We start from the raw sequence: 13,939 nt of genomic DNA on the forward strand, positions 1-13,939 counted from the left end.
AAACTTTATTACCGTAATTTTCGGACTATAAATCGCACCGGAGTATAAATCGCACCAGCCATAAAATGCCCAAAAAAGTGAAAAAAAAACATATATATGTATATAAGTTGCTCCTGAGTATAAGTCACCCCCCCCACCCAAACTATGAAAAGAAACGCGACTTATAGTCCGAAAATTACGGTAAGTAATCCTACTTATGCCATACTTTCCTGACAAAAAATGACTTACCACACATCCAGTGGAGTCCAGTTTTCTATCAGATATGCAGCGGAAATTGCGGCTACAGCCGCCGTTGTCTTTGGTACAGTCTCTGACGGGTCCGAATGAGTCCAGGAGAACCTCCAAAGAGTCAAAGGATGAGCTGATCATCAATTCTTCTCTGTAAACAACAATACATTATGGCAATGTATGTTTTCTTGCATGTAAATGGACCGTATAACTATTAACATTTTTTGTAGATGTTTATCCATCATGTTTTGCACAGTGTTGCATCAGCTTTGCTTATGACAACACTTAAAATAGAATTTGGTGTAAAACCTAAGTTGCTCAACAGTATGGCGTCTCCCGTGTTGTGTTTTGTGCTTTATAATTATCAGTGGGAGACAGGTCTGGATTGATGGTGGGCCACTCGAGGACTCGGCATTACGAAGCCACAATTAGAATGTGCCTTGTCTTCCTGAAATTAACAGGGATGCTACGCCGCTTGGATAGGAACATATGTTGCTCCAAAAACTGCATGCACCTTTCAGCATTGACGGTCCCTTCACAGATATGCAAATTAGCCATGCCCTGGGCAATAACACAAAGCCATACCATCGCATATGCTGACTTTAATTTTGTGCTCATAATGTGGATGGTCCATTTCCTCTTTGGCCCGCCTGTCTGCCAATCCAGAGGCTCATCAAGCCCTGGAGTCCTGCTATTGAGAAACATTTTGAACATATTCCTGACCATGACTCCAAAGAAAGGAAGGCTGCGTATGATCCAGACTCTCCTACATGATTGAAAGGTAGCAGACTTGAGAATGGAAATCTTTTTCCCACTGACCTAGTTGAAGCACTACCACATCTTCACTATATTATTTCATCGGTGCACTTCTTCCCCTACTTGAGACAAGAATAGAGGACACAAATCTTCTCAAAGTCATCCGGAAAGTTATTCTCCATTGACTTGCTGAATCCATCCAACATCTTAGTTTAATAAAATCAAATATCTAGTAATGGTCCAAAATAATAGCAGAATGAATGATCTATCATCCTTAGGTTAAGAAATACAATTGCAATAAATTTAATTATGATGAGAGCAATATGCTCTTGTTAAATCGGATTAAAATATCATATTTTAAGGATCATGTATGAAATTGCTAAAAGTATGTGTGTTGCATGAACATTCTACACTAAATAGTTCAATCATTCGTCCTTATGTATCTTTTTGTATTATGTTTCTCATCAATGTTTTGTGTAAATCGGCAATGAATAATTCATCCAATGGAATTCAAATTCAATTAACGGTACTGCAATCCTTGCGATGACAACAAAAAATGCAAAATTCCTTGTTCTCCTAACAGATGCGTCAGCTATTTCTGCAAATGCACGATGTATCCATGGCAAAGATCACATGCTGTATCAGATTATGCCTTTTCACATACTCTTGGAAATCCAGTATATACTGTAGTCTGCTAGCTAAAGCCACATTCTCTTAGTTTCCCTCTGTGAAAAGACAATAGGTTGCTTCTTTTTATTTCATTGAAAAAAATTATCTCTGTGAAACCAATTTTTCTATTATAATTGCTTTTTGCTTTGTTGACACTAGTGCAGGGGGGACCTATTAAGCAGGGTGTCTGCAGATGATGAAACGCACAGCAAGTATCAATACTAAATTATTTTGTAAGTATTATTACAGAGGAAAGGGGGACACTCTCATTATCTCATTATATTCTTAAACCAGAGAGCAATCTCTGTTGTGTGAATTTAAAAGCCCACTTCATATTAACTAATCAAACATTCTTCTTTTTTTTTTCTTAAAAAGTGCACCTTCACAGTGACTTTTTATTATTATCGTGAATCGAGGCTCAATCCACATAGAGCCAATGAGAAATGATTGTAGTGTATCCAATGAGAAAATAGAGAAACTCGCTCGACACAAGGCCCTTTGGGATGGGCTTCCGAAGGTGAATAGTGTGTGCGTGTGTGTGCGTGTGTGTGTGGAGGGGGACAAAAATTGTGTTGGGTAAATAATTATGTGGACCCACAAAGGACTAGATGCCTCACACACAGCCAAGGCACACGCTATAAAATGAAGAGAAAAGACTGTTATAAATAAATTGTTGAGAATGTAGGGCTGTGCTTTTGATATCTGATAGTATACTGACATACAGAGAAGGCTTTGGGGAAATAAATAAATAAATAAAAATATACATATATATGTACACACACACATATACACACACACACACACAAAATCACCAAATTCTTAAAATCTTAACACTGACATTCAAACAATGTACACACACATGCACACACGTTGAATTCTACTGATTTGTTATTAACTTTATCTTCCTAATACATAAAAGGTGTCAATTAAGTAAATATTTTGGCTATCTGTGGGCTGGGCCAGTCACAATCCCCTGAGAAGAGCAGAGCTCAACAATACAGCAAATTAAAAAGTTGCTTCAATAGATTGATAGGATTGGTCTATGTTTTGATCAGATTTGTGAATGTTTTTTTTTTCCAACTGGATAATTGGCTCCAAAATCCTGATCATGTAAAGTCTAATTAAAATCAACTTAGCATGCAAATAACAGTATGTCTCTTGACAGCTAATTTTTTTTTAGCCCATTGCGCCAAATATAAATCACCGCATGCAACCAAATCTGCAGGAAGTGCAAGTTGGAAGCTCTCATTGAAATGTACTGAAGGTAGACATGATCCTGAAAAGAACGATGAAACCTCATATTGGAAAAAAGTATACAAATGTCGATCATGTAACAAGCACATATGATTGGGAGATTAAAGAAAGCAAGTTTTGCAACCTTCTAATTACAACATTAATTGGCACAGCTGTTTGAAGATGAAAGCAGCCCAGCAAAATGTAAGCCCATTGCAAAATGGGAAAATCAAAAGTACCGTAATTTTCGGACTATAAGTCCCGCTTTTTTTCATTGTTTGGGTGGGGGGGGCGACTTATACTCAGGAGCAACTTATACGTATACATGTATATGGTTTTTTTTTCACTTTTTTGGGCATTTTATGGCTGGTGCGACTTATACTCCGGTGCGACTTATAGTCCGAAAATTACGGTATATGCAAAAATAGCAGTTTAAGAACCAGTTCATTTACTATTTTTCGAAGGCTTCAATGTCATACTGCATCCCTCTGCATTTAACGGACATTAAACAGGCATACAGTTCACGCACACACACATGCACGTACATGCACGCCCGCACACACATATACACACACACACATACACACACTCACGCACAAAGTCACGCACGCACACGCACTCATTGGTGTAAATAATTAAATGTCCAATGGCAACATGAAATACAATAATTAGATAACATATAATTTTTTGTCAACAATTTTAGTGCACATGTAAATGGATGTATAATTTCTGAGTGTGTGTTATTACTGAGAAATTACTATAAATGAACATTGGGAATCAAAAATGCAAATTTCTCATCAGACTAGTTAACACTGTGGTATTGGAGTCATTTATTCCCATCCACCTTTACTTGTGAGTTACACAATCTTATGTATTCAAAATTCTTTTGCAACGAATGTCAAAGTTGAGCCTGTTGTAGCGATTGACCTGTCTACCGGATGCGAGTGAACGCTGGCGCGACTTGATGCCGCTGCTCTCCGGTCATTTTTTTAAACATTTTTGTTTTTCTTTTAAGTGTGTATGCTATTTTATGTTCGTACAGTGACCTTGAGTGCCTTGAAAGGGGCCTTATAAATAAAATGTATTATTATTATTATTACTGTTATTATTAGTTAACAGGCCCTTAACATAAACGTCCTTTTATACATCATCATTACTTTCTGGACCCTGATTCACCCTTGTTTTTTTCCACAAAGGAAAAAGAATTCTGATTACAGATTCCAGTTTCTACCTTCTGACACATAATATATTTAAAACGGTTTTAATTTTTGATCTGAAAGGGCTGTGGGTGATAATGAGAACTATTTCTATGATGAACTTTTTGATGCATCACACTATCTCGCTAGCTTGTAGTCAGGCTTTTTACAATAATAACAGACTAACTATCCTTTAACGCAGGGGTGTCAAACGAATTTTTGTCGCGGGCCGCATTGTAGTCATAGCTTCTTTCGGAGGGCCATTATGACTGTCAACACAAATAAATGTATGAGCACCTCATATTATATACAGGAAAAGCTACAAAACAAACTGACACATAACTGGTTTTCAAATCAGACGAGTAAAAACTGGTCAAATATTTAAAAAAAAAGATATTATTAAAAGTGAAGACAATTTGCAATTCTAGTTATGACACACAAATTTGATGCACAATTTGTCTTCCCGGGCCACATAAAATGATGTGGTGGGCCGTAACTGGCCCGCGGTCCTTGAGTTTGACATCTTTGCTTTAACGCATTTCCTAAGAAATATGTCAATTGAAGACATTTAGTACCGACTCGACATCCATCTTTGTATTTCCGATTTCAGTTTGTCTTGGGACCACTTGCCCTAGTTATACTGGATTAAGCTCTCGAAACTATGATAAAGGGGAAAAAATAGTCCTTGGTGCAGAGTTCAATGCTCATTAAAATAAAGTGATGTGGGGGTATTCATTTAAGCATGGCTAATTTTACCTGGCATAATTTTCACAGGGCAAATAACAATGCAAATTAGGACAGGATTTGACACGGCTGTGCACGCTAAATTGTTTACGAAGCATGTTCTAGCATACACTTTAAAGTCAATTCTCACTGGCAACATTATCCAACATCTTCTGCTTCATCTTAATCTCATCCTGTTCACACATACTTTATGCAAAAACATAATGCTCTCAAAACAGCAGTCACGTTAAATCATTCAGTGTGCCGTGAGTCAATAATCCCATTTGGATCCGTTAATTGTAATGTATAAAACATGCCTGCTCCCCCAAAGATAAGTAAAATTGGGTTTGAACAGCATATCAATACAACCAAATGAACACTGTCAGTTCAAACGGCGGGATCCAATCTACACTCTCGACTAGTCACCAGTCAATCTCTCAACCACCAGGCGACCATGCTGTTCAGGTTTAAAGGCAATGATAACAATTGCAGTAAGGAAGTGGAAGAATGGAAATAAAAAAATTCTAATGTGTAGTACAAGTTAAAAGTCTTACCGTATTTTTTCTGGACTATAAGGCGCACCTAAAAACCAAAAGGTTTCTCAAAAGCCGACAGTGCACCTTATAGTCCGGTGCACCTTATATATGGACCAAATTCCTAAATTTAAACTGGCCTGAAGCATTGTGTCATGAAATCAATCATGAGTGGCCCGCTGAAGACTATGAATCATGAATAAAAAAAGACTACGGATCATTATTTTGTGATTGTAAAGTAATTTGTTGCATCTGAAGTTGAAATAAAAAAGATAAAATGAAGAATGATTTGATTTGGATTAAAAATCTGACATGATGCATTAATGTGTCCAGTGCACCTTATACAAGGACAAAGTTTTAAAATGGGCCATTCATTGAAGATGCGCCTTATAGTCTGGAAAATACGGTAATTGCATCTAGAATAAATTATGCGTCATTTACTTGTCCATTATCATTCTGTGATAAATAACAGAAAGATTTGACTCTTTCCATCAACTAGTGTAAACAGCAATTAGCATGCAGCATTACAAACATAGCACTTTGAATAAAAATGAAAAATACACAAGATACAATTCTTAGTAGCTTGATAATAAAAATACTATGAATAGGTAAAAGATTGTAATCGGATTGTTGAAAAAATGAAAGCTTAAAATTGCTGAAGAGGCATTGTCAACATTACAAGAATTTTCCATCTCCTTTTTTCTCACCTTACATCTACAGCATCCTCCATAACTGTCATATCAGTCTTGCATTTTGCAGAAGGGTTGATGGCAAGCTCTGCAGGTGGGATGACAAAGCTTTTACTCAAAGGCAGCCACATCCCTTCTCCTAAAGTGTACGTGAATCTGCAGATGACAGCATAACAAATAGTGTTCATGTCTTTCAAATGTAACCCGAATACAATGTAACAAAAGGAATTATTTTAATGACAAGAAAACAAAATTTGATCAAACGTGATAGTAGTCTTTCATATACTACATATATATCAAGTCAAGGCATAGTCTGTTTTCATCACACTATTTTGTTTTGTGTAATGTTCCTTAATCACCTGTTGCTGTGTGATGATCGGGACGTTAGTGTCAGTTCGCTAAGTAGTCCACCAGCAGTGGTGTGAATTGGTTTCAAACTCGAGCTCTTACAGAAAATGCCTTGTTAGCTACCGAATTATAATAATGCTTGCTAAAAGTTCTTAAGTCTTCAGTTGTTTCTTGAGTCATCTGAGAACACAAGGGACCCTAACCTAAGAAAATATGAAATCTCGTTCCAAACATATAGTCGTCACACCTTTTGAAGTTATAATGAAGATTTTTCAGCCACTACATAAAACCTTTCATATATCAATTGATGATGAAATACGCTATCAGTTTTATTATTATCATTTTTTTTAAGGGTCATCATACCTGAAAATACGATCAGAGGGTTGCTCTCCCATCACAAGATCAAAACCACGCTGGAAAATGGTGTAAGGCCAAGGCCTATGATGAAAAAAAACATAAGAAGTCATTAGAGAGAGATCATAAGAGTGAAAAAGAAAGGAATGAAATCAACCTGAAATGAAATCAAGAGGGCTGATAGTAATTTGTATATGGTATGCGAGCGATGTAATGTTACAAATGTCTGACTGTATCTATCCATACTCCCATCGGTATGTTGCGTACGTCTAGTTGATAAATAAAGTCGACAGGTGGTGTAGTATATTTTGTTGCTATTAGTGTTTAGCAAATCTAAAATGAAAACGGAAAAAAAAATCTTCTCTACTGATATACAAAGTATTACAATTTTCTTTTTATGCATCAAACTAAAATAGAAACATTAAATTCCCACTATAGCATACCAGGCACCCCCCCAAAAATAAATAAATAAATACATACATATACAGAATCAGTGACGGCAGATTTTAAAAACGTTATCACTCTTCAATCACATATGCCTGTTTATATCATTTGGTGCCAGTCAATGGGGTTCTACGGATGACCCCCGCTCCCAAGGGGTGCCCGTGGCTACCACCTCATCATCCCCACCCTTTGCATGCCCCTAGGATTGAGCAGTAACCCAAATGATGTGAGAATGTGTCCTTACCCCTGATTGGGCCCCCACTCACTACGGATGCAGAGGTGCTTGTGGACCGGGTCCTTCATGTAGCCATTCAGGCAAATGCATTCTCCTGTAAAAAAAAAAAATACTGACTCAATCTACTACAGCTAAGCATTATCTTGGGTAAATTTGAACATTTGACAACAACACATTAGAAGTGAAGTTTTGGTTTGTGTGCTCTTTCTGCTGTATAGTGTTTAGTGTGCCTACTCATGATGACCAATATATGCCTCCACATACTACTTAAAGGAGTGTCCTCTCTAAAACTACTAGCGAAAAGAAAAGGCAAACACATACAGTACACTTCCGTAATATTTTTTGATTTTCATGACACAATAGATTTGACTTTTGTGGAAATGAATAAATTAGGATGAACGTTTTTGTTGGTGCTATTCACAAAATAGGATAAATTAAGACATGCATCCATCCATTTTCTAAACCACTTCATACAACGGTTCCAATGAGACTATAACTTTCATTCTAAAATCATTTTTCCCACAGACAGAGCTTGATGGATAGTGGCCGAATTAAAACATTACTTTCACACAAAAAAAATAGATCATCCATAACTGGCTTGTAAGTATAGGAAATGCAGAACAAAGTACTGCATTTTCTTTGCTTGTTACAACTGATGAATGGCTTTGGAAATGTGCACAAACATAACCATTATGCAGCTTTGTTTAAAGTCTAATAGCACAAACATCAAACACACACACATCCACACACACACACCAAACTATAGAAAGGGTGGGAGTGAGTCCAAATAGCATTGGTACACCCAAATAACTTGGTTTCAGGTTCTGGGGCGAAGGAGGGCCCATGTGTTAAAGCGTCCCTCTTCTCCTTTAATGGATTGCAGAAGCAGCACAGATGTTGCCACAGTGCATCTCAGCTCTCATCGGTATCTTTTCTTGCAGAAAAGAGGATTGGACTTAAGCTATCTATAGCAACGCAGCATTCTCCCTGCAGCGCCTCCACACACGTACATGCAACCATCCAGACAAGTAAGCACGCATACACAGACACACAATGGTTTCAGCACGGATATATGTTGGGGAAAAGTGTGAAATATAAAAACAGTATTCTTAATGATGGCTGTCATGAGGAAAATGCAACCCAATAGAAGCAAGAAACAGGATTTTGATAGAATGAGAGTCGCAATTTAATTTTGAAAAATGCACAGGGAGAGACTTCAAATAAAAGATTGACAGCCACTAAAAAGTCCTCAACTATTTAAGTTTACCTCCAAAGATCCCACATTTAGGTCTTGATGGGAACAGGGAGCAGTAATATAAAGCTTGATAAATATCTGGTATTACCTCTTTTGTGTCTAGTCTTGTATTTGCCAATGGAATTTCTTTTAATTACAAGGTGACCTTAATAAGCCCATAGGAAAAGAAACCCACAGCCTGCTACCTGGGCCGCAATAGCCGGAGTTTCCTCATTTGATTGATTCGTAGAAATATTTGAATGAGGATGTGTTTACCTTTTACAGCCACTGTATCACGTAAAATGAATTTAAAAAACAAAACAATATACTGTCTTCCGTTTAAGATGGTCATGATATCAGTGTTCAAGGGCACGAACAGCATGTGAAGTCAAGCACAATGTTTTTCTTTTGACTGTCTTAGAAAAAAAATTAAAATAAAAAAAAAAGTGTTTTTATTTCTTTTTTGGGGGGCGGTGAATATGACTAACAACAGTCGTAGATACAAATTGATAGATATGACACGCCCTTTTGAGCTGCATGGGTTTAGTGATGCTAAGTTAATGACCATTGCCTTGAATGGCAACAAAACATCGAGATAAGTTAATGTCCATGTTTTCCGTTGCCTTGAACTTGAACGGAACACCAGTATATAAAGCTAAACTGAGCCATATTGCAGTTTAGAACAAAACATATTTTCAAAATTTGTCACAGTTTGTACAATATTAGCTTACGCGGCCTATACTACTGAAACGTTTCTTCTTTGTTTGACACAAACTGCATATAGTGAAGACATTTACATGTTTTTGCATGAAAATAAGTGTCTGTAATGTCAAAATTAGTATTTTGAAACCCGGTGTACTTTGATTGACTCCAGTTTTTGAGCCCTTCTCAGAAAAGAAAATCATACATTGCTTAAAACATGAATAATTCATTAAGAATTAAACAATCATCTTGGTGAACGAAGATCATTAATAACTAAATCAATAGCAGTCTATGAAATCTTCTATCTTTAAATGTACTGGCAGAATAATCGGCATTAACACAAAAATATTTTGTCGACCGGTACTAGTACTTAATAGATGTATAATAGATAGGTCATAGATATTCTGTTTTAAAGGGAGCACAGTTGATTTAGTGGAAGTAAAGATCAAAATATAAACACAGGCACAGCGGGATGATGAGCTCATTAAACAACACAATATTCTACAATTCTGTTTCATCAGCACACTGTTCTCATTATTTGGATGTTGAATGTGGTGGCTGGCTTGAATAAATCATGATGTACAGTAACTTCACATGAGTATATCACATCTGATGTGGGGTATAATGTCGGGTTAAGTTGATTTTCTTTCCTATGGCTGTTGGTTGATTATCGGCAATTCAAAGGCAAGATACTCCGTAGCAGCCTAGCAACATTTATTCTGCATCAAATTAGAGAATTTCATTCAATACACTGTGCATCACACTCATTAATCTCTGTCATGCCATTACAGCAAAATTATGCAGTCTTGCTCACATCGCACATCGGTGTCATATTTGTTTTGTTTTTTGCTAACAAAGTGTCTATCGCCTTTCGCACGATTTTGCTCGAAGGCCTTGAATTCCACGATGACATGTAAAACGACGTTAAATTGCAAGTATATTTTGCAGAACAATGGAAGAGTTAGAATATTTTGAAGAGACTAAATTCCACAAATTGGAAATAAACCTTGTTTTCTTTCAATAGCATTGATTTTAAACTTAAATGACAGCACGGTATGTCACTGAAATACTTCAAATATATAGTGTAATTCTCAGAGATTAATTCTCCATCATAAGAAATAGAAACATAAAAGCACATTTTAAAGCTGCTGATGCTGTGGTGTGACATGCCCATCTTAAACCTAGTGCAAAAACATAGGGCAGTTTTTAAGCCAAGTGTCTGTGTGTCTGTCTATTGAAAAAATATAACAGCGTTTTAGTTGTACAGCACCCAATGGGAACCAAGCCCACTCAAATAAAAAGATTAAATTCAATGACTCTATTTTCACTCGTGGATTACACCGAGGACGTGACAATTCAATGCATGAGCGGATTCGCGCCCAACGCAACAGTTTGGATCCTAAAACTCCATAGTAAGGACAGTCTGGCATAGCAAAAAGAGCACAAACATACCATTCATTCGATAAATACTCCTCTGCTCCTTTTTGCATTTGTGCTATGCTACAAGTTTCCCCGACTCAATTTGTATAATTCCCACAGGAGTGCTGGAAAACGCTGAACAGCTTGCAGTGCAAGCTTGCATAGAAGAGTTGTTTCTGTGATCTGCATGGCCCATGGAATACGCCCAAAAGTTTTATAATCAATCACACTTTGATAGAATTGGTTTAATTTTAGGAAGGAAATGGAAATACTATAAAACATGAATAAACATCAAATGGGGCTTAATATTGAACATCTACCTTTTAAATGTACAAATTGTTGAGTGTATGGAGTGAAATCACACAAACAGGCAGTCATTTTTTGTTCATATTTGTGTATGGCGATGTGGCATTTTTTTGGAAAATACACTCGCTTAAGGGTTCTGAATATAACCACAAAGTTGGCTACACAACCACTCGAAATTAAAAGGGTGAGCAGTGGCTCAATTATTTTTCAGCTAGATTGAAAAATGTTTCACAATTAATCTTCGAGGGAATTAAGGTTGCATGCATGTCACATGCGTCAAACACCTAGAAACCGTTTTCACTCAACTGTAAATCCTTTAAGACGTTTTTCTTCGAGGTATTATTATTTATTAAAAATCAGACTGTCATATGACTTAGAAGCCGCACTCAAGTTTCCATGCAGCTTGGCGGCCAAGCCGCCTATAGATTTACCTCGGAGCTTTGGCTGGAACATTTTAAAGGTCATTTTATATGAGTGAAATCTTTTTATCATGAAATATAAGCTTTGAATTCTGAGTTTAAATTCTGGCTACAGTTCCAGGTGACGAAAAACATTCCCAAAGCATAAATAATGCTTCCCTAGTGTTGACTGTTGTAAGGCTTACCTGTCTCTTGATCACACTGGTGCTCACAGGGGTCCAGCAGGCGTCGTCCACACAGTTCATTCACCCACGGCCCACTGGCATTCTGCTGATAGTACAGCAAGATCTGCGCTGGGTTCAACCAGTCAGAGGCATCCAATTGACTTCCTTGCAGCAAGATAAACCTTGACCCTAAAGCCGGGGTGGGGGGGTGGTTGGGCACAGATCAAAAAGGACAATGTTGATAGAGAAAAAACCCCTATACAGATTAATAATGAGAAACTGCAGATATGACTTCTGGTAAAGTCATTCTACATAAATCAATGTTAAAATATTAAATAATAAAAATAAGACCCTGTGCTGACCACACTTTTGCATTCTAGAGAAATGGAAATCCAACTTGAGAACAGACTTTGACGGAATGTAAAGCAGACGGGACACTGAACTTTTAGCAGTGAATCTTAGACCTTACAGAAAGTCTTCAAAGCTCAGTATATGCCCAAGGAGTTCTCACAAGCCACTGTGTGTTGTGTTTACTTCTCCAGCCACACTATAAGCCTTGGGTAAGAAGGCAACCCACCATTACTTGATCTTGTCCCCTGAGGCAGAGAAGATTCGTGAAAGATTGTCTCCACACAACGGCACACATGATTCATGTCGAGTGGGACATCGATGAAGTCAGAAATTCTGTTACGGACCGATCTGAACTTTTGCTGAATTGTTATGTTTCATTGCAAATAAGATCTGTGATAAGCGACTATTATGTATCGCGAAGTTGTCTCTGACTGTTTAACCAGTAAATAATGTTTTGGTACTACAATTGCTCCTAGCAGATACCAGAGTATCATTTGGGATTGAGTATCTATCAAACCTTTTCCTCATTTTGATTTACCACAACCTGTGATGATCTTGCAGCACAAGTCTGTCTGCTAGAACAATCTGCATCTGACTTCACATCAGTTAGCATTCAAATTTGTTATATCACAAAATTACAGTCACTGACAGCCAGCCTATTAAGGCATGTCACAGTTGTCCTGTTTTTGCATTTATGATGATTTCGTGTTTGTTTTGTTTTCTTTTGTACTTGAAATAAAAGACAATTTTCCACATTGTGGTCAACGATTATCTCTTCATTTTTGTAAAGACCGTAGCTGTTGGCATTAATAGCTTTCTCCTCCAGTAGAAGAATACAGACTTTCATTTGATTCACCGTGACATCAAATCAAGTCTGATAAGATTGTGGAGACATTTATGGAAACATTCTAAATCGATCCTGGTTTTGTAATTCAACAGGCAAATTCGCCATCTTTCATCTCTCCTTTCAAAGTTTCCTCCATGGACAACTCCCTTGAATTTTAATGTCTCCCTGGCGGGCTAGTGTGTAACATTGGCAAGCAGCAGCTCCCTGAATCAAATCAGACCTCCGCATGATAGATGACCGAGGCTCGTAAGTCTATAATATATCGACACTGCCAGCTCGTGTGGCTGTTGAAAAATGCCAATGAGCAAGCACCTCACCCTTGGCCACAGATACATGATTCAAAAATAATAATAACCTTAATCCTCAGTAGTGGCGCCCCTGGTGATATGATTGTAGGGCACGGGGAATATGAGGGAATCTTTATTTATTTAAGGAAATGTACAATCTTCACATTTTCAAACTGTTGTCTTATTAACATGTCTGGGGCATTTTTAGATCTAAATATTCCAAAGATTAATATAGTGTAGAGTGTAAAGAGTAGTCGTCTCTCAGAGGCTGGGGATTAAATCTCATTGAGACTTTGTCGAAGTCTCCTTGAGGAAGACACTGGACCCCCAGTTGCTCCTGATAGTATGTCATTAGTAGATGAACGAGGAACCGCTTTGAGTACTAAATGTAGAAAAGTGCTATTCAAAGTGACTGCCCATTTACCATATTTGCCGCCTTATATATGGACCAATATTGAGCCACTACGGCAAGCGTGTCCAAATATATGGATTTATATTTGGACAAAGTTTTAAAATTGGCCATTCATTGAAGGTGCACCTTATAATCCAGTGTGCCTTATATATGGACAAAGTTTTAAAATGGGCCATTCATTGAAGGTGCGCTTTATAATCCGGTGCGCTTTATAGTGCGGAAAATACGGTACCTTTTACCAGTCTTACTGGTATGAGCTCATTTTAGAGGCAGATCTGTGTCATGCGGTGAGCCGGCCTCCTTACAGCTAAATATTCTGCTAGGCAAGGGGTAATCCTGGCTTTCACTAAAATGACAGCCAATGAGCTGCATTTTCCCTGTAGGCAAGCT

General features: G+C 37.5%; 1 protein-coding gene across 1 annotated transcript in view; it reads right to left on the minus strand.

The window, feature by feature from the left end:
- Positions 1-13,939, minus strand: part of astn1 (astrotactin 1) — a 140,336-nt gene that overhangs the window by 83,705 nt on the left and 42,692 nt on the right. The window contains exons 8-12 of the mRNA XM_061295914.1: positions 11,674-11,841; positions 7,418-7,502; positions 6,739-6,813; positions 6,046-6,183; positions 229-379 (exon numbers count right to left, since the gene is read on the minus strand). Coding sequence (XP_061151898.1) covers positions 229-379; positions 6,046-6,183; positions 6,739-6,813; positions 7,418-7,502; positions 11,674-11,841 — 617 coding nt within the window. The remainder of the gene's footprint in view (positions 1-228; positions 380-6,045; positions 6,184-6,738; positions 6,814-7,417; positions 7,503-11,673; positions 11,842-13,939) is intronic.

The sequence above is a fragment of the Syngnathus typhle genome, linkage group LG13 (assembly GCF_033458585.1).
Source record: "Syngnathus typhle isolate RoL2023-S1 ecotype Sweden linkage group LG13, RoL_Styp_1.0, whole genome shotgun sequence".
In the NCBI taxonomy this organism is placed as follows: Eukaryota; Metazoa; Chordata; class Actinopteri; order Syngnathiformes; family Syngnathidae; genus Syngnathus; species Syngnathus typhle.